This window comes from Macaca nemestrina, chromosome 7, assembly GCF_043159975.1.
Source record: "Macaca nemestrina isolate mMacNem1 chromosome 7, mMacNem.hap1, whole genome shotgun sequence".
NCBI lineage: Eukaryota > Metazoa > Chordata > Mammalia > Primates > Cercopithecidae > Macaca > Macaca nemestrina.
In genome coordinates, this window is record NC_092131.1 from 162,212,183 (window position 1) to 162,233,447 (window position 21,265).

A 21,265-nucleotide genomic window follows, 5' to 3' on the forward strand; every position below is an offset into this window, starting at 1 on the left:
GGACAGTGGCAGTGACACTGTACAACCTCTGAGATTAGGTCATAAAAGTCAGTGCAAGCTCGTCTGAGTGCAGTGGTGTTTACAACTAATTGATCACAACTACTTTACAGATTTCTTTGTTCCTTCTCCACTACCACTGCTTCACTTGGCTAACCTAAAAAGAGAGAGAGAGAGAAAAAAGTATCAGTGCAGCTTCTGCCTTGTCCTCTTGGGACTCTTGTCTCTCTTGGCATGCTCACTTTTGGAGCATAACTGCCAGGCTGTGAGGAAACCAAACAGCCACATGGAGAGGCCACACACAGATGTTCCAGCTGAGTTCCCAGTCAATAGCCAACATCCACAGCCAGACATGTGAGTGAACAAGCCTTCAGATCCCAGACCCAGGCAGCAACTCTGAGCTACACTTGTGGAGTCATGCTCTAAGCCACTAAATTTGTAACGGTTTGTTGTGCACTGATAGATGACCAGACAGTTATAAAAAACACTACTATAGACATTTAATACATATTTAAATTGTGTCCAATCTTTGACATCACCAATTTTAAGATCTTCTGACTCATCCTTAAAAAAAACTCACACAGCACACAACTATTAAGAATTGTGCTACTCTCTGTTCCTGTCCTTAGCCCTTCATTTTTGAGAGGCAATCCTTTCTCAAGTCTGAGAATCATGGTGATCTCAGCTGATTGGGTTATTTCTTGATTCTACTAACCATATACCCTAACACCAATTGAGGGGTTGTTGAGCATTTAGCGATATCTTCTCAGAATGAAAACATGAGAGTGGTTTCTTGCTTTCTCCATTCTTTACAACTGCAAAACTGATTCTTTTCTATACCTTTATCCCAACTCTTACTAGTTTTGAATTCGGGATGGAGGGTGAAGGTAGGTAAAGGAGTATTTTTATAACTGATATCAAGCAACTCTATTTACACACATTCTTCAACCCTTCCTCAATGAGTATGCTGGATGTTGGTGAATTATTATAATTTTTGGTTTCTAATGATTATAGTGTAAAGGGTTTCATCTTGAAAACTATATTTGGACTCTTGGAACCAATGTTAACCACTGGTAATGGCGTTCTTGGGGGAAAAATACAATTAGTGTAATTAGTAATTTTCTGTCTTTTTCTCTCTCCCCTTTTCGGTCTCCAAAATGTTTAAAATAATTCTCACATAGATTACTATGTGAAGATATTGTGAGACTCCAAATATGTACAAGACACGGATTTTTTTTACCCTTTCAAGAGTAAATAAGGGTTACCAGTGAAAAGGAAATAGCCATATTATACCAGGACCATCCTTGGGGCAACCAAGGAATAACTGTAATTTTAATCAATTCTTGAGTTACTGTCCTTTGTCCCAGTCCCATAATCAACATGTCAGTCTTCTACCATGTACTTCACTTATTAAAAAGAAATGAGTTTCCATAAAGTCGACCATGCATCTTTTTTCTCTTTACCCCAGATCCTCTCTCTGCATCCATACAGTTTCCTCTCCCACTTGGCATCTCTTACTTTACTATTTCTTCTTGTTTACTTGACTATCCCAGCTCCCAACCTTTTCTGTCCTGGAATCCACTAGGCCTGGGTTATATTGTGTACATTTTACAAATGATATTCAATAAAAAGGCCCAGAAAACCATGCACTGAGTTTCTATATTTCATTTTTCTTAAATGCTCCAGATACACCCAAGGCCTGACTGAGGGGCCGGGAGACTGGGCTTCCTGCCCAGGTGGCAGGGACGTGTAATTCTAGGACCGCAGGCAGCCCCTGCTAACGAGATACAGAGAAGTAACGACAGTTAATAGTAAATGGAGCGAAGCTCCGGGAGGTGTAGCGAGCGTGTCCACGACAGCCAGTCACGGATCCTCCGGCCACCCACGCTTCCAGCCGAGACAGTCACGCTCCGCGGGGCCAAGATGGCGCCCTCCCCGCGGCAGCCTGGGCGCGAGAGGCGGGGCCGCGAGTGCCACGTGACCATCCTCGCCAGCCGCGCGTCCCCGGCTGCCCCAGGCGCGCACCAAGAGTCTAGCAGCCGCGCAGACGGTGCCACTGCCCCGCTGGGGGCGTCCTCCCTCTTCCCCGCCTGGCTGTCAAGCTCTGTTCTAGCGGCCGAGGGCCCGAAGGGGGATAGGAAAGGGGGCGCCCAGCCATGCAGAGGCAAAAAGGCGCTGCGGAACGGGGTCCCCGCTGCCGGTGCTGAGGCAGGAGGTCGGAGCCCCCAGTGAGGGGCTGGGAAGCAGGACCCAGCACGGGCGTCTTGTCGGGAGGCTGGGCGCGCAGGGCCAGGCTGCTGTGGGCACTCAGGGCTTTCCGCCCAAGCCATGGGCGCTGTCGGGCACTCGGGGGTCCCCTCGTGGCTCCGGCCACTCGGCGTGGGCATTTCGTTGGCTTCACATCGCCATCCAGCTTCGAAGCCAGCAGGACTGAAAAATAGCTTCGGCCAAACGTTCTCCTCCCGCTGAGGAGAGGGGCCCAGTGCGTCAGCCCGAGGGGACTGGAGAGGGATGCCCTAGCCCTCGGGGGGGCGGAGGACCCGCGGTTGAAGGAGGCAGCGGGAGCGGAGAGCGCCCTCCTTGAGCATCGAATGCCTTCTTCTGTTTCCATTCCTGCCGAGTGGGCTGGGCCACGCTGACCACCCTGGAGGAGGGACGGACGACGCTCGGCGGGCTCTGACCGTGCTGCCTTCATGTGGCTGCTGACGGGAATCCAGGAGGGAGTGGGCATGGGGCGCAGCCGCTCCTCCCTCCCTCCCCGCCTCCTGGGCGCCGGGGTTGGCGATGTGGAGACGTGAGGGGACCCGTCGGCTGCCCCGGCTCCTCCAGGACTCCACCAGGCGCCCGCGCGTCCCTCCTCACCCGGAGGAGGAGAGGCTCCGCGCGGGGCTCCGAGGCGGGCGGCGCGCGGAGCCGGAGTCCCAGCCTCGCCATGGGACATAACGGGAGCTGGATCTCTCCAAACGCCAGCGAGCCGCACAACGCGTCCGGCGCCGAGGCTGCTGGCGTGAACCGCAGCGCGCTCGGGGAGTTCGGCGAGGCGCAGCTGTACCGCCAGTTCACCACCACCGTGCAGGTCGTCATCTTCATAGGCTCGCTGCTCGGTAAGCCTCCCGCGGGGTGCCTCCGGCCCGGGCCTCCCCGAGGGTACAGGCTCGGAGAGCCGGGAGCAGGGCCGCCCAGCCACCGTGGGTTTCGGGTGCCTGGCAAAGTGCAGAGTTGGAGGAGGCTTAAGGATCCCGGGTAGCTGCAGTGTAGTTAAGCGGGGACGGTGGACTCCAGCCTCCACGCGGGAGCAGAAGAGTTCCAACAGGGCTTCCTCGTGGCCCGAGGATGGAGCGGGATCCAGGCGGGGGTCCCCCTCCTCAGATGGCCCTCGCGGAACGCTCCTGGGTGCCCGGCTGGCTTCAGCTCTTGTTTACAAATAGCGAGGAATAAAGATCCTGTGGGAATTTGTTACTGATGATTGAAAGGAGTGTTACCCATTCTGTTAAAGATGTTTTGCCATCCCATCATTCCATATATATATCGAAATAGTAATATATACGATTATTTTGATAGACCCTTATTCTGTGCATGTTTTACGGCGTGCTTCTTCAGAACACCGACCTGCTGGTAAACAACCCTGTGAAGTTAAGCTATATGTCGCCTGTAGATGATTTTAAAACAACAAAATAAAACCCACTCTACTTCCCCATCTATGTGTTAAGGTACAGAATAAAGGTAGGATAAAATACACACACACACATCCCAGATTTAGGTATAGTCGTTCAGGGAAGAAAAGATCAACGAATTGAAATGAGTGAGTAGTAACATATTAGCCTCCTAGCGTGAGAACTACCTGTACTTCTCACTACTCTTAAATGACAATAGTCTTTATCGCTCCTCTTCAAACATTAAATGATGCAAGCAATATTCATTTCTATTGAGGTCTTCTGAACATATTGCATACCACTTGGATATATGTGGCTTCCTTTCCCGTGTCCCCAATGTGGCGTTTATAAGGATGTGATGTTATTGGCAAGAACAGTCGTAAAGTTTCAAAGTAGGAATAGGTTACTTTTTGCAGACACTTGTGAATTTCTATGGAAACCAAGATAACTGACATTTAATAGACTATTTTTAGAAGAATTTCAAATGTTTGGAATTTCCCTTCATACTTTCTATTGTCATCATTCCATTCTACTCTATCATAGTATTTCTCTTCCATTTGTTTGTCACGAGGATATTTTCAGGAGTAGATATTAGTATTGCTATATCTAGGTGTGTGTGTGTGTTTTAAGATGTGCTTTTGTGACTGGGATGTTAAATGCACATTAGCAAAGCAAAAGCCTATGTTCAAAATACTTTCAGTGTTCATGATGCATTGTAGGTTTTTGGGAGTTAAATTCTGAGTATTGTCACACTTAAAGTGTGGGTTATTGGAGAGGTAGTAGAAGTTACTGTATTTTTATTTCTGCAGGTTTCCCCCCAATATACATATACATCCATCCATCCATCCATACATACATATGTTTTTTTCTATCCCCACGGATAACTTTAACTCTGAAGAAAGATGGTGTTGGGAGGAGAAATTCTGAGAAATTTTCTCATGGTTTGAGTCTAAAAATTTGAGTACTATTGAAATAGAAGACAGGACATGTATGTAAAAGACATAGCAAATAGTGAATATTTAATGAATGCTACTTCTGTTACTCATGCCCTTTCCGTTATTGTAGGTTGCATTCGATTCAGGAATTTCTAGATAAATCTGCCCTTATTTCAGCTTTTGTCCACATAGCACTTGTGAGTGACATGCAAAACCTTCTTTAGTAGATGTCTCCAAAGGACAACCTGATTTCCTCTTGATCTTTGGTGCCTGATAAGCTAAGGAGTCTTTTTTTTTTTTTTTTTTAAGACAGAGTTTCACTCTTGTTGCCCAGGCTGGAGTGCAATGGCACGATCTTGGCTCACTGCAGCCTCTGCCTCCTGGGTTCAAGCGATTCTCCTGCCTCAGCCCCCCGGAGTAGCTGGGATTACAGGCACCCACCACCACGTCTGGCCAATTTTTGTATTTTTGGTAGAGACGGGGTTTCACCATGTTGGCCAGGCTGATCTTGAACTCCTGACCTTGTGATCACCTGCCTTGGCCTCCCAAAGTGCTGGGATTACAGGCTGAGCCACCGCGCCCAGCTGGGAGTCTTCTGTTACCCCTTCAACATTACATGGACTCTCCTAAAAGAGAATTAAATTTGCTCCTTTTTATATGCAGAAAAAACCCCATAAATCTGGACAGTATGTCTGGTTTCCTTAAAAGTTTAGCTGGGCTGGGCGTGGTGGCTCATACCTGTAGTCGAAACACTTTGGGAGGCCGAGGCTGGTGGATCACTTGAGATCAGGAGTTTGAGACCAGCCTGGCCAACATGATGAAATCCCAACTCTATTAAAAATACAAAGATTAGCCACGTGTGGTGGCATGCACCTGTAATCCCAGCCGCTCAGGAAGCTGAGGCAGGAGAATCGCTAGAACCCAGGAGATGGAGGTTGCAGTGAGTCGAGATTTTGCCACTGTACTCCAGCCTGGGCAACAGAGTGAGACTCCATCTCCAAAAGGAAAAAAAAAGTTCAGCTGAATCACAACATTATGATATACTATATACTTGTTACTTATTTATTTTATTTTATTTTATTTTTTGAGACGGAGTTTCGCTCTTGTTGCCCTGGCTGGAGTGCAATGGCAGAATCTCAGCTCGGCTCACTGCATCCTCTGCCTCCTGGCTTCAAGTGATTCTCCTGCCTCAGCCTCCCGAGTAGCTGGGATTACAGGTGCCTGCCACCACGCCTGGCTAAGTTTTTGTATTTTTAGTAGAGATGGGGTTTCACCATGTTGGTCAGGCTGGTCTCCAGCTCCTGAGCTCAGTTGATCCACCTGCGTCAGCCTCCCAAAGTGCTGGGATTACAGGCGTGAGCCACGGCGCCCTGCCTACTTAGTGGTATTCTTGATTCATTGTTCTCTAAGGACTTGTCCCATTCAAGCGCATCTGTGTACATTAGAATTCTGATAATGTCTGTTGAGGCTCAGAGCTTAAGTTTCAAAGCCATGTGCAGTCAGATGCAAGGCAAGTAAACTTGGGAAGCACATTTCATAAAGCCTCCAAATAGAGAAAAATCATAGATTAGGAATAAAAGAAAAGGAATCTGTATGATTGAAAAGTAAATTGTGGGAGGATGGAATAGTACCTGGATAAATAACTGATTTAAGTAACTTACTTTAGTTTACTTATTTCTTCTGCTCCCAAACATAGACAAATTAGTTTTTTTTCCTCTCTTTAAACAAATTTAAATATACTTATATTCTCTAAATAGACTTCTTTTTATTGAGATTTCCAGAGGCCCATTATTATGTGAAAATAATTCACTTGTACTACTGGTGTCTTGTACCTCTTTTTGAAAACTATTTTAGTGTCTTGTATTAGGAAAAATCCCTAAGAACTTGGAATAATTGTAATATTCCAACCGGAAGATACATTATTTGCTGTGTTGAAAATGAACGCAAGACTTGTACATAATATTATTCAAATAATATGTATTTTGGGGGTTTGCATAAACTAGTGTTTCTCAGCCTTCTTTATACAACATCTTGGCATATCTTTAGGGTATGTTGTAGATACTGAAATAGAGTAAAATAATTTAGATTCCTCTTCAGTGGCACCAATCACTTTTAGTAGTCAAAAGTGTGAAATCAAAGACTCCAAAAGATCTGGAATCACCGTTTCCAATTTAACTGGAAATTGGAAGACAGGAACTTCCAACTGGAAGTTGCCTGTCATCTGTGCCAATCATTATCGGAGGTATAAGAGATTTTTATAAATGAATTTGCTTTTATTTAAAGAAAATTAACATGGTGGGTAATAACCCACAAGTATGTATCCTACATTGCAATTTATTTTTTACTTTTTTTTTTTTTTTTTTTGAGACAGCATCTCGCTCTGTTGCCCAGGCTGGAGTGCAGTGGCACAATCTCGACTCACTGCAACCTCTACCTCCTGGGTTCAAGCAATTCTCCCTGCCTCAGCCTCCCAAGTAGCTGGGATTACAGGTGCCTGCCACAATGCTCAGCTAATTTTTTTGTGTGTTTTTAGTAGAGATGGGGTTTCACCAAGTTGGCCAGGCTGGTCTTGAACTCCTGACCTCAGGTGATCCATCTGCCTCACCCTCCCAAAGTTCTGGGATTACAGGAGTGAGCCACTGTGTCGGGCTGATTTTTAACATTTTTAAAATAGAGAAATCAGCTTCCCTTTGTCTGGCTAGACTGCCAAATGTATGGTTCTTATTCTTAAGCTATATTCCCTTTCCTTTATAGACTGAATGTTTATATTCCCCCTCAGATTCATATGTTGAAGCCCTAACCCCCAATGTTATTAGGATGTAGTACTTTTGGGAAGTAATTAGGTTTAGATGAGGTCATGAGGATAGAGTTCTCAAGATGGGATTAGTAACATTATAAGAAGGAACCAGAGAGCTTGCCCTCTCTTTCTTTGCACCATGTGAGGATATGGCAGAAGGCAGCTGTTTGCAAACCAGGAAGAGGGCCCTCTCCAGAACCCGACCATGTTGGCACTCTGATCTCAGACTTCCTGACCTCTAGAGCTGAAATAAATGTCTATTTTTAAAGCCACCCAGCTTTTGGCATTTTGTTATAGCAGCTGAAGCAGACTAATACACTTATGAATGGTCTATAGTGAGCATGTGAAATTGATGACCCTAAGTAAAGATCAACCTTGCCTGTGGCTTGATTCCATGAGGTGGTTATTGAAGTATTCATTTGAAGGGAAAGGTGGGAAATCGACTTGTTAAATCTGTTCAGCAGATCTGTTGGATAGACACTAGTTTTGCTCATGCTTGCTTATAGTCTTTGAGCAAAATCATATGGGGTACCAGGAAGGTTCATGGTACTTGTTTGATAGAGAAGTATACTTGTGCTTTTGATAGTGTTTGAAATTAACCAGATAATACCTAGATAATTCTTGGAGTTCCTTAGTTAAATGTTTGATAGAAGATGTGTTAATACTATAATACTAGTTTGTGCTTATAATTTATAATTACTCAGGATCATTTTTAGTTAACAGTACTTACAGCCAATAATAATATAATATCAACAGCCGTACCTCTACATGGAGTTTCTGTCTTTTGTATGCCTAAAAACCTAGCAGACTACATTAAGAATAAGGTATCCTGGGCCAGGTGTGGTGGCTCATGCCTGTAATCCCAGCACTTTGGGAGGCCAAGGCGGGTTGATCACTTGAAGTGTTCGAGACCAGCCTAGCCAACATGGTGAAATCCTGTCTCTAGTAAAAAATACAAAAATTAGCTGGGCATGGTGGTAGGTGCCTATAATCTCAGCTATTCAGGAGGCTGAAGCAGGAGAATGGCTTGAACCCAGGAGGCAGAGGTTGCAGTGAGCAGAGATCATGCCACTGTACTCCAGCCTGGGTGACAGAGTGAGACTCCTTCTCAAAAAAAAAAAAAAAAAAAGAAAGAATAAGATATCCCGAATTGATGCCTGAGGAGGCAGGAGGTGGTGGGATCAATAGTTACTAGCTTAATGTATTGAATCAAATTGCCTTACTTTGTCTTTTATTTCTATATGTCTATATGATAGAATTCTTCTTGGAAATTACATTCTGTGGTGAAAATTAAAAAAAAAAAGCTTTATTGAGATAAAATTCATACAATATAGAATCCATCCAATTAAAGAGTACAACTCAATGGTGTTTTTTTTTTTTTTTTTTTTTTGAGACGGAGTCTGGCTCTGTCTCCTGGGCTGGAGTGCTGTGGTGTGATCTGGGCTCACTGCAAGCTCCGCCTCCTGGGTTCGCGCCATTGTCCTGCCTCAGCCTCCCAAGTAGCTGGGACTACAGGTGCCCACCACCACGCCTGGCTAATTTTTTTGCATTTTTAGTAGAGATGGGGTTTCACTGTGTTCGCCAGGATGGTCTCGATCTCCTGACCTCGTGATCCACCCGCCTCGGCCTCCCAAAGTGCTGGGATTACAGGCGTGAGCCACCGCGCCTGGCCAACTCAATGGTTTTTAGCATATTCACAAAGTAGTACAACTACTACTACTATTGAATTCCAGAAGATTTTTATCATCCCATAAAGAAACTATGTATCCTTCGGTAGTGGCACTGCCTTTTTCCCCTCAATAGTTTGAGTCCTAGGCAACCACCACTCATTTAGTCTCTCCTTCCTTCCTTCCTTCCTTCCTTCCTTCCTTCCTTCCTTCCTTCCTGCCTTCCTTCCTGTCTTCCTTCCTGCCTTCCTTCCTGCTTTCCTTCCTGCCTTCCTCCCTCCCTCCCTCCCTCCCTCCCTCCTTTCTTTCCTTTCTTCCTTCCCTCCTTCCCTCCTTCCCTCCTTCCCTCCTTCCTTCCTTCCTTTCTTTCCTTTCTTTTCTTTCTTTTCTTTCTCCGGAAAGAGTCTTATTCTGTCTCCCAGGCTGGAGTACAGTGGTGCGATCTCAGTTCACTGCAACCTCCACTTCCAGGGCTCAAGTGATTCTCCCCTCAGCCCTCTGAATAGATGGGACTACAAGCGTATGCCACCATGCCCAGCTAATTTTTGTATTTTTTGTCGAGATAGAGTTTTGCCATGTTGCCCAGGCTGGTCTCAAACTCCTGGACTCAAGCGATCTGCCAACCTCAGCTTCCCAAAGTCCTGGGGTTATAGGTGTTAGCCACCAGGCCCGGCCCTACTTTCCGTTTCTATAACTTACCCGTTCCATAGATCTGTCACACAATATGTGGACTTTTGTGACTGGCTTTTTCACTTAGCATAATGTTTTCAGGATTCATCCATGTTTTAGCATATATTAGCACTTTTTTATTGCTGAATAATATTCCATTGTATGGATATATTACATTTTGTTTATCCATTCGTTTGATAGACATTTGGGTTGTTCCTACTTTTTGGCAGTTATGAATAATGCTGCTCTGAATATTTACGTACGAGCTTTTATGTGGACATATGTTTCAGTTCTCTTGAGTATATACCTAGGAGTGAAATTGCTATATCATATGGTAACTCTATTCTTTTTAGGAACTGCCAGACAGCTCCAAATACCCCTGGTTCTGCCATGAATATACTTTTGTTTTATTTGGTGACATTTTGTAGACTAGGAGGAAATTTGTCTCAAAATGGGAACATAGAAACATAGCTGTGTTTTCCTCTGGGGTGTCCAAGTCTCAAAGTCTCTTGTCCCTAGAGTTTGCCAGTTTCTGCATATGTCACTTATCTGAATAAACCATTTAGATTCTATAGTGACTGGAAACTGTTGTGAAAGTTTGTTTTTTTCTTTCTTTTTTTTGAGACAGGGTGTCACTCTGTCACCCAGGCTGGAGTGATGTCGTGTCATCACGGCTCATTGCAGCCTCAACCTCTCAGGCTCAGGTGATCCTTCTCCCTCAGCCTCCAAGTAGCTGGGAGTATAGGCGCACTCCACCACACCTGGCTAATTCTTTTTTTGGTAGAGATGGGGTTTCACCATGGTCCTCAGGCTGGTCCAGAATTCCTGGGCTCAAGTGATCCACTCACCTCAGCCTCCCAAAGTTCTGGGATTACAGGTGTGAGCCACTTCACCTAGCCATGAAAAGTTTTATTGTCAGAGAGTTACCACATTAGCTGGGTGGAAAATTGTTATCAGTCATATAGCACAAAAACATAGAGGCATTTTTGCCTAGCCTGGAAGGTAGGAGTGGCTCTAGGCAAAATTTTGTAGTAAGGATTTACCCTAGGCAAAACTAAAAAATAAGAAAACTTTATCTTAAAAAAAAATCAACTCATTTTCAGTTTTTATTGCATCTCTTCTCAGAAACCTCTTGTTTTCTTGTTCATTGTGGATGCCCAATGATCTTCTTCTGAGTTGCTGACTTGTCCTCTCTCTTCCAAAGTTAGCGGTATCTGTATTCTATTCCTTTATGGTAGCTAAATAAATCATGTTAAATGCAGATGTTAACAGATGTTAGTGTATTAAAGTATTTTAAAATCGTGATCTTTGAAGGTTTTTTTTTTTTTTTAAGAAGGTATCTTTTTTTTTTTTTTTTTTTTTTTTTTTGAGACGGAGTCATGCTCTGTCACCCAGGCTGGAGTGCAGTGGCCGGATCTCAGCTCACTGCAAGCTCCGCCTCTCGGGTTCACGCCATTCTCCTGCCTCAGCCTCCCAAGTAGCTGGGACTACAGGCGCCCGCCACTTCGCCTGGCTAGTTTTTTGTATTTTTTAGTAGAGACGGGGTTTCACCGTGTTAGCCAGGATGGTCTCGATCTCCTGACCTCGTGATCCGCCCGTCTCGGCCTCCCAAAGTGCTGGGATTACAGGCTTGAGCCACCGCGCCCGGCCTAAGAAGGTATCTTAAGCAAAAAGGATGACTTGAACATTTCATATATTTGACAGGTAAGAGAGAGAAATGGGTTGGATGGATCTTTTAAGTTTGATTCTACTAAAATTGTATCATGAAGCTAGGGATTATTGACAGAAGGAAACTAAGTATAAATAAAACCTCCCTTAACATACTGTAAGGCATGACCAAAACTCAATAAGCTAAGCATATAGCCCTGAACCTTCTCAGTTATCACTGTATCAGTGTTTTTACAAAGCATCCTCCCCCTGCAGCATATATGGAGACGTTTCTTCATGGCTTCTCTTACTGAAAACTTTTGAATGCCCCTGCTCAAGGTGGAAATTTGTTGTTGTTACTATTGTTTTCATTTGTTTTTGCATTTGCAAGCAATTTCCAGAGAAGTGCCTTCAAACTGACCTGAGCGATATTTTGATCAGTGGCCACATTTCATTCGGAAGAATCGTAGGAAACAGTTCTTTCTGGTCTGTACTGAAAACTTGCTTCACCATAAATGAGATACTAAAAAACTTTCAGATTAAGCCACAAGTGTTTAGGTATGTTGGCACTAAATAAGTTTGTAACAATGGTTTATTTTGGAATAGTTTAGTTTTGGAATAGTTTATTTTTTGTTTTTTATTTTCTTTTCTGATTAAAGTTCCTCGCTAGGGGCAAAATTACCAGAGTTAGGGGCAAAGCATGAAACCTGTCCAGTCTCTCTGATTTACTCACTTTTTTTCTTTTGCAGAGTTTAAAAAAATACAGAAAAAAATTAACACATTATTAAAAGTCTACCACTCAGAAATAACAGTGTTAACATTTTGTCATGTTTCTTTCATATTTTATTTTATTTTATTTTTTTGATACAGAGTCTTACTCTTGCTCAGACTGGAGTGCAGTGGTATGATCTTGACTCACTGCAACCTCCACCTCCTGGATTCAAATGATTCACCTGCCTCAGTCTCCTGAGTAGCTGGGATTACAGGTACATGCCACCATTGGCTAATTTTTGTATTTTTAGTAGAGATGGGGTTTCACCATGTTGGCCAGGCTGGTCTCGAACTACTGACCTCAGGTTATCCATCTGCCTTGGCCCCCCAAAGTGCTGGGATTACAGGTGTGAGCCACTGCGTCCGGCTGTTTTATAAAAATAAAATGTTGCAGGTACAGTTGAATCTTCCCTGTGCCTCTCCTCAACCTTTTCTATCTTGTCTATTCCAGAGCTAGTCACTGTGCTGAATTTGATGTGCAGTATAAACTTCTTCCTGTCTTTGTCCTGTTGTTTCTGCCTGTTGCTTGCCTGTGATCATGAAGTTTTGTTTTGTGTTTTTCTTTTTGAGATGCAGTTTGCTCTTGTTGCCCAGGCTGGAGTACAGTGGCGTGATCTCGGCTCACTGCAACCTCCCCTTCCCAAGTTCAAGTGATTCTCCTGCCTCAGCCCCACCAGGCCCAGCTAATTTTGTATTTTAAGTAGAGATGGGAGTTTTACCATGTTGGTCAGGTTGGTCTTAAACTACTGACCTCACATGATCCACCAGCTTCGGCCTCCCAAGGTGCTGGGATTACAGGCATGAGCCACCATGCCCGGCAGAAGTTTTTACCAATTGATACAAATGCTTTCTGTGTAATTAGGTACCTTTGACTTATCTTCAATGTGGTAACTCCCAACCAAGAGTATTGCATTAGCCTTAGATTTACACATTTATAGTTTACAACATATACCACATTATTTCATTCAGTCATCATAATAACCTTGTGAAACAATGTAGGGGACGTTTTCTGTTTTTATTTTCTCAGCACATCCTTTCCTCCTAACAATATTGCTCTCCCACAACACATGCACTTCCACTGGTGACATTCCCTTCCTGTATTCATCAGCGTTCTTAGTTGCAGACAACAGATCCTCCTGTCAAAAGAAGACACAGCTATAAAAGCATTTAAAGAAAAATGTTTCCTTGTGAAGATGGATTGCAAGGGAGTTCAGGCTTTAAAAAGACTGGCTTGCCAAATGAAATATACAACAGGTAATTAAAAGAAAACCTCAAGATTACCAAATTTACAGTTATTTTGGTTGTAAAAAAAAGTTAGTTATTTCATGAGTGTTATAACCTCAAAGATTGTATCATCCCTTCAGATATCAGCATTAAAAGAGCAATAACTTTGTGAAACAACAAAGTTGTTTTTATCGGAAAACAGTAGCTTACAGAAAAGGCTCAAGATTTCATTTATTTTGAGAACCAGAACTAGATAGAATGGCCTTAGTTTTTTTAAAGTAAGTCTTTGTTTTGGGAGAGGGACGGGGTTCCGGCTGTAAGTGCTTTGTTTTGTTTTTCTTCTGGCTGTGGGATGTAATGTGCACACACTTGCATAATGCGGCAGGGCAAGGCATTAGTTTTACTTCTGTATCAAACTAGCCAGTTTATGAAGAAAGAAATTTATTACAAAGATTATGTTGCTTTTAGAATTTATGAGAGGGTCTGGGAACCAAGCTTAGATGCCACGGAGCCAGGGACACAGTCAAGAAATATGTACAGTCATTTCACTGTTCTGGCAGAAACCATGAAGCTGTTGCCATGTACCACCTATTATGTGAGGGATTAGGCACATAACCCTAGGACACAGCTGGTCCAGAAGAACCAGAGGCATCCGTCATCTCCCCGTCCTTACAGAAAGAATCTGATGGCTCTGCATCCAGCCCCTACCCCACTTTAATCATGTCCACTTTCCTTGGGAACATCTGTTGGGCAGAACCTGGATCATAAGCCTGCACCCTCACTGCAAGCCTGTCTGCAAAGTAGTGTTTTAAGCTTTCCAGCCTTTGTAGCAGAAGGTAGCAGGTGGTTGAAAGATTACAGAGGGAATATTGAGTGAACTAGAATATGATATCTGCCACTTTCTGCTTTGTGTGTGTGTTTTTTTTAAATATAACTTCCCCTCACAGTACTCTGTATAGCCCCACTCCCACGCTGGGATACGAGGGTGAGCACATGATTCAGGCTTTACTGATCCCAGTATCCTATTTCCCTGTCCATGAGGATTAGACCAAGAATGGTCATAGGATCAAAGCTTGATCAATCAAATCAATCAGCATCCTTGATATAGAGATATTGCTAAAGGCGCCATCTTTTTCCACAGGAGTGCTAAGCAGGGATAATGGAAGCCAGGAGTATCTGTCTGCTTAGGAGAGAATGAGGACAGAGAGAGATTGTTTGTATCCCTGGAGGGCCTGAGTCTAATTCTGCCCCCTGCATTTTCCAATTACATGAACAACAACAACAAAAAATCTCCTTTATTGCTTAAACTTGTTTGAGTTGGGTTTCTGTCACACAAATATCCTGACTGATAACATATAGTATTTTTGTGCTGTTGGCAGATAAGTCAGATGTACGATTCATATCCTACATTTGCATGAACAAGTTCAGAGGGTTAGTGACTCATTTAATAGCACATTCTCGCAGCCCTGCAGGGCCTGATGCAATGGAAATCAGATGCCCAGAAGAGCAGCTGCAATCCAGAGCCTGGAGAATTGAGCAGGAGCTAGGGATGGCCTGGCCGCTGAAGAGATGCTTACACTGAGGAGGATCATAAAGTCTGGCAGTGGAAGAAGTTGGAAGGAGAAAGTCACGCTTAGGCTCCAAGAGCCCAGGCACATAAAGAAGGTTGGAAGCTGCGGGATTGGCAAAGGTTCATGGATGTGCAGAGGCAGAGGTCCAGGGGAGATTTTAATGAACCAGGAAATACTGTGGCAACTGTCCCAAATCAGCACACAGCCTGTGATTCTTTTTCTCTCTTATTTAAACGTCTATTTTAAAATTTTGTTTTGTTTTTTGTTTTTGAGACAGGGTCTCACTCTTTCACCTAGACCGGAGTGCAGTGACATGATCTTGGCTCACTGCAACCTCCACCTCCCGGGTTTGAGCGATTCTCCTGTCTCAGCCTCCTGAGTAGCTGGGATTACAGGCATATACCCCCACTCCTGGCCTAAACATCTATTTTTAATCAACAGCTTTTTATAGATAAATAGTTTCTGATAGTTAATTAACATAAAAACCTAGTGGCAAGAAAAAAAAATCTAGCTGTGTTAGAAAAGGGAAATATGGGCACTGTTTGATGTAGCCACCCAGAAGATGATGAACTCAATAGCCTCTAGGTCATAAACCGGCTTCAGTTTTCCTGAATGTTTTAAGAGCTTCGGGGGAAGTCAGCAGGCAGGGAGGGCTAAGGGTCAGTTCTGGAAACACAGCCCTTGCTACAGTCAGTTATGGGGTATGGATGAAATACTGGACATATGGCAGGTGTGTGGTTGGGAAAACGAGCTGCTTCAGGTTTTCTGGTTTAGACGGCTAGTGGCCAGCTCTCAGGACTGTGAAAACAGAACTCTCCTGTGGGGGTGAATTGAGTGTCCTCAGCTGATCCAAGCTCAGGGCTTGGAGGGGTGAGTGGGACCTTTGTTAGCACTAAGCCCAGGCATCCAAATGCAGATAAGAGTCTGGGCTCGATCACATGGGCATTGTCAAGTTAAATAGACAATGGAAAGGCAGAAGGCACTGAGCAAGAGGTGAAAGGTGGAGAGGAGCAAAGCAGAGAGATCCTGCACAACCTCTAAACTCTTTTTACACTTCTTTAACACATCAAGCTCAATACTTGCAAAGACCATTGACTTTGTTGTTCTCTCTGCCTTAGAATGTTCTTTCCTAGACACTACTCATGGCTGGCTTGTACCCATCCTTTAAATTGCAGCTCAAATATCACCTCTAACGGGTCTTCCCCCATCACTTCTATCACACCACTCTGTTTATTCCCTCTGTAGCAGTTATAACCCCAGAAATCATCTTGTTTGTGTAGTGTTCTCCCCTGTTCCATTAGAATGCAGCACCTTGAGAACTGGGACTTTGTTTCGTGCACTGCTGTGTCCCCAACATCTAGAACAGTGCCGGGTGTGTAGTCGGTGCTCAATACATAGTGATTGATTGAATGAAATGTTTGGGGACAATTAAATAGGATGATTAACTAAATAATCAGTATTTTGATTTGCATGAGACTTAGGGCCCTTGTGAAAATAAACATGAATCTCATCCATAGCCAGGATTCAAACACACATGGCCATGCCCAGTGAGCTAAAGTGGTGCTTACAAAAGCCAGATATCTGGAAGGACAACAGGTCTCTTGATAGGAAATCCACAGGGGCAGAAGGTTTCACCTGATTTAAATAAGAATGAGCCTATGAGATAAGACAGGCAGCATTTTAAACCAGGCAGCATAATGTGTGTGGGATGTCCTTACAGCTTTTGGAGGCTTTGGAGATGTCTTAGGTCAAAAGTATGGCCAGAAGCAGCCTGGGGACACATGCATTCTTTGCCCCCATAAGTTTGGGGAGTGCAGGCTGCCCACTGTAGCCTCTTCTTTGCACAGCTTATTAGCCCATATCTTGCTCTTTAGGTTTCTCAGACAGAAAACAATCACAAATTCACAGTGAACCCCAACTGCAGGGGACACAAATCAGGTGTCTGCGTGGGCTTGTTGAAAACCCCTAACCAGGCCTGAGGGCTTTGATGGGCACCCCCACCCTTCCTTCCTGGGCAAGTAGGACTCACATGCACCCACAGCTGTCTATTCCATTATATCCTCCAGGTTGGTGAAGGTTTGAGTCTTATACCTCTTGACTACACTTTTGAAACATTTACATCTTGATCTGATACCTTGCTTTATATCTATTATATCTTGATGCCTTGGTAGAATTTTCTGATTCCAATTATCAAAAGCGTGTGAACCAGAGCAACTCCATCTTGAACAGAAGCTGGGTAAAATAAGGCTGAAACCTGCCGGGCTGCATTCCCAGACAGTTTAGGAATTCTCACTTACAGGATGAGATGGGAGGTCAGCAGAAGATACAGGTCATAAAGACCTTGCCGATATAACAGGTTGCAGTAAAGAAGCCAGCCAAAACCCACCAAAACCAAGATGACAATGAGAGTGACCGCTGGTCGTATTCACTGCTACACTCCCACCAGTGCCATGACAGTTTACAAATGCCATGGCAACATTAGGAAGTTACCATATGTGGTCTAAAAAGGGAAGGCATGAATAACACACCCCTTGTTTAGCATATCATCAAGAAATAACCATAAAAATGGTCTCCTCTGTCTGTGGAGTAGCCGTTCTTTTATTCCTTTACTTTCCTAAGAAACTTGCTTTCACTTTACCCTATGGATTCGCCCTGAATTCTTCCTTGCATGAGATCCAAGAACCCTCTCTTGGGGTCTGGATTGGGACCCCTTTCCTGTAACACAATGACCGGACACTATGTTAATTTAGAAGTGTTTTTTTTTCCCCCTACTTAAAATTCATGATGCAGTTTCGTTCAAAGTCTCCACATACCTCTTCAACATCAGCATCTGCTTTGGCTAGAAGCAGTTCGGAGCCGTCTCATACAGTTTTTTGGAGGCCCATCATCATTACTTCAACCTCTGTGAGTAAGATGCCATACTTAAAAAAACTCACATAGGATATAGCCAGTGAAAATAGGATGCTAAGCCACAGGTAACGAGTCTGATTTTTTTAGGACTGTTTTTCTTTCTTCTCCTTGTTTGTCTGGTTTCCATTCACAAATGCCATGACATAATAATGTATGGTTTTTAAAGAGAACTTATCAAACTTGCAGTTGTGAACTCACACACCCAGGAATGATGAATAATTTGCTTCTTTTTAAAACTTACTGCATCAGATGACCTCGACAGGAAGCCCAAAGTAGCATGGACAGAGATAATTTCAGGTTGTCGTGCCTTCTCCAAACAAAGTTCCAAATAAAGTAATTTATTATTTGTTTCAAATAAAGTACAGATGCTCCTTGACTTATGATGAGGTGTCCCAATAAATCCACTGTAAGTTGAAAGTATCATAAGCTGAAAATACATTTAATACACCGAAACTGCCAAACATCATAGCTTAGCCTAGACTACTTTCAATGAGCTCAGAACACTTACATTAGCCAACAGTTGGACAAAATCATCTCACACAAGGCCCATTTTATAATGAAGTGTTGAATACCCCATGTAGTTTATTAAATACGGTGCTGAAAATATATTGCTTTTGCACCATGGTAACGCTGAAAAATTGAAAGTGGAACTATCATAGGTTGGGATCATCTTTAATTGAGAGAGTGCCTTGTATTAGGAGTGACTTTGTATTTTCTGAGCAAGAATTTTTGAGGACTTCTCTGCCTTGTGTAGAATATGTGATATTTACTCCCTGGTTCCCTGGGCATCCCCTTACGTGCTCATTTGCACCTTTATTAACAACTACTTTTTGTTGGGGCTTCCTGTGCAGTTTCTTAGGGCAAGAAACACTTTCAGAGGCTGCTAACTAGAAAGGAAAGAATAACTCTCTGAAGTCAACCTGAGTGTTAATTCAATTTCCAGGAACACAGAATTCAAGCGAGACTCCAGCAGAGACAAAATAATCAAATCGCAGCTTCCAGACCCTTTCATTGATTGATGAGAATAGCACCTTTTGTATTTGTCCTGTTGTTTCTGTGGCCTGCTCCCAAGGTTGCAAGTCTTTAGCAGCAATGAATCTACAAATGACCAGGGAAGACTTAAGATGAAGCTTTCTGCCTCTGCCACGTGAAAGGCAGGATTAGGGACTAGAGAGCTAACTGCCTGTTTCTCTGCAGGATGCTATTATTCTTAAGATTGGATGGAACTTTTCCCTGAAGAGTGCCAAATCATTCTCCTTGTTAATAACAAATCAATGGGCTCTAGCAGGTAAGGATCACACCAGGTGCTTGGGAAGGGTAAATTCTAGCCTGGCCTTGCTGTCAAATGGTGGGTTGAGTGCTGGTAAATCACCTTGCCTCTTTTGTGATTGTACTTGCAAGGCAGAGATTCTTCAACCTCGTGTGCATAAAAATCACTTGTTAAAATGCAAATTATTGAGTTTTACCAACAGAAATTCTGTTTTAGTGGGTTTGACATGGGGTCTTGGAGTCTTTTTTGGAGACTCTGTCTCACTCTGTTGCCCAGGCTGGAGTGCAGTGGCACAATCTCGGCTTACTGCAACCTCTGCCTCCTGGGTTCAAGTGATCCCCCCACCTCAGCTTCCCAAGTAGCTAGGATTACAGACATGCACCACCACGTCCGGCTATTTATTTTATTTATTTTTATTTTTAGTAGAAACAGGGTTTCACCATATTGGCCAGGTTGGTCTCAAACTCCTGACCTCAAATGATCCGCCTTCCTCGGCCTCTCAAAGTGCTGGGATTACAGGTGTGAGCCACCGTGCCAGGCCTGGAGTCTATATTTTTAATGAACATGCTAGGTGACCTTGATGCAGGTGCTTCACACTTTAACATTGATCTAAGGGATGCCTGAACAACTTCTTAGTGTCGGTGGAGATGACAGGTGAGCATCAGGGATACTCCCAGGTTATAGTGCCAGGAGAGATGGGAAGGGAGAAAGCTGTTTAGGGTAAGTGCTGAGGTCATTAGAAGACTTTTTTGTTGTTCGTAGGGGAGTAATAGCATTGCCCAAAGCCAGCTTATTCTTGCAAAGAGAATGGTTGGGACAGAGAAGAAGTAGAAATTTAATTTGGGGGTTATTGGTACCAGTCCTACCCATCTTTTAATAACTAGTGTTACTTAAGGGGTGAAGGTAAAATGGAAAAATATAGAGACTTTGATATGAATAGGGAGGGCCCCTTCCCTAATCTGACTTATAGAAACTTTCCTCAAAATTTTATACCTAAGATCATTGAATTTCCTAGTTCTGCTTCTGCCAACCATTTCCATATCATTCCATATCCTATATGTAATAATTAAATTATTTATTTAAAAAGGCAGGAAGGGAGTTCTATTTGCCTTTTGGGTACATCTTGTTATTAATATAAAGGTAGTGTTGGGTATTAATATAAAGGTAAAGATCATTGAATTTCCTGGTTCTGCTTCTGCCAACCATTTCCATATCATTCCACATCTGATAAATAATAACTAAATTATTTATTCAAAAAGGCAGGAGGGGAGTTCTATTTGCCTTTCGTAATATAAAGGTAGTGTTGGGGTTAGGTGACCACTTCCCATTCTCTTCAGGCGCTTGTTCTTTGCCTCACAATCTGATATCTCACTATGGAGGATCAGCTGGAATACTTGGCTGTCAGAAACATGATAGAACTGTCTGAAGCTTTCTTTTTTTCTACTTCTGTTCTAATTCTGTTCTTGGCAGTTTTTTAAAAATTCACAAAACTTTCACTGAGATAGAAGTGAAAACATGAGATCATGTGCACCGTGTCAGGGGACTCGTCATCTGCCACTCCTCATGTTGCGGGCTCCTCTCCCCTTCAGCCATTTCAGTCATGCTGTGTTCTGCCTTCTTCTGCAACGGTGGTCAAAGGTTGCTTTCAGCTGGGCACAAAAGAGAACAGAGGAGGCAAGTGGGTGATCAGAAGGGCCGATTGAGGGCTGTTTGGCTTTGGGGATAATTGTGACTGATTTAGCATGCAAATCTCTTGTTAGAATATGGACAACAGGGGAGGACGTGGGCAGCTTTAAAAGTAACTGTACTTCCATTTGGTCTCTTTGTTAGGCATTCTTATTGTTAATATCAGACATCTTTAATTTGTGTACTTTTTCAAGGCATGAATGCAAAGGCTACATGAAATCTCCATGGCCAACTTGTAATTTTAACGTGAGTGTTACGTTGTTGCGGTTGAAGAATGTAGGTTTAACTGAATTCACATATTATCCTTCATGTTAACTTCCATATGTTGACTAATTGAAATTAACCTCTACTACCATCCTCAAGTCTTTAGGAGCCAAGATTAGCACTTTATCTTCATCATTTAAATTTACCTAGATTTTATCCTTTAAATTTATCTAGATTTTATTTTAATTTATCTAAATTTAACCA

General features: G+C 43.3%; 1 protein-coding gene across 3 annotated transcripts in view; it reads left to right on the forward strand.

Annotated features, from left to right (window-relative positions):
* The first annotated feature begins 2,067 nt into the window (after positions 1-2,067).
* LOC105492462 (G protein-coupled receptor 176) overlaps positions 2,068-21,265 on the forward strand; it is a 121,017-nt gene continuing 101,819 nt past the window's right edge. The window contains exons 1-2 of one of the 3 annotated variants that reach the window (XM_071067113.1): positions 3,015-3,101; positions 12,236-12,351. Coding sequence is in view for 2 of the 3 variants with exons in the window: in XM_011759613.3 (XP_011757915.1) it covers positions 2,930-3,101 (172 nt within the window). In the remaining variant the exon portion in view is untranslated. Of the gene's footprint in view, positions 3,102-12,235; positions 12,352-12,896; positions 13,391-21,265 lie in introns of those variants that run through there. The other 2 variants (XM_011759613.3, XM_011759628.3) reach the window with 2 other exon arrangements.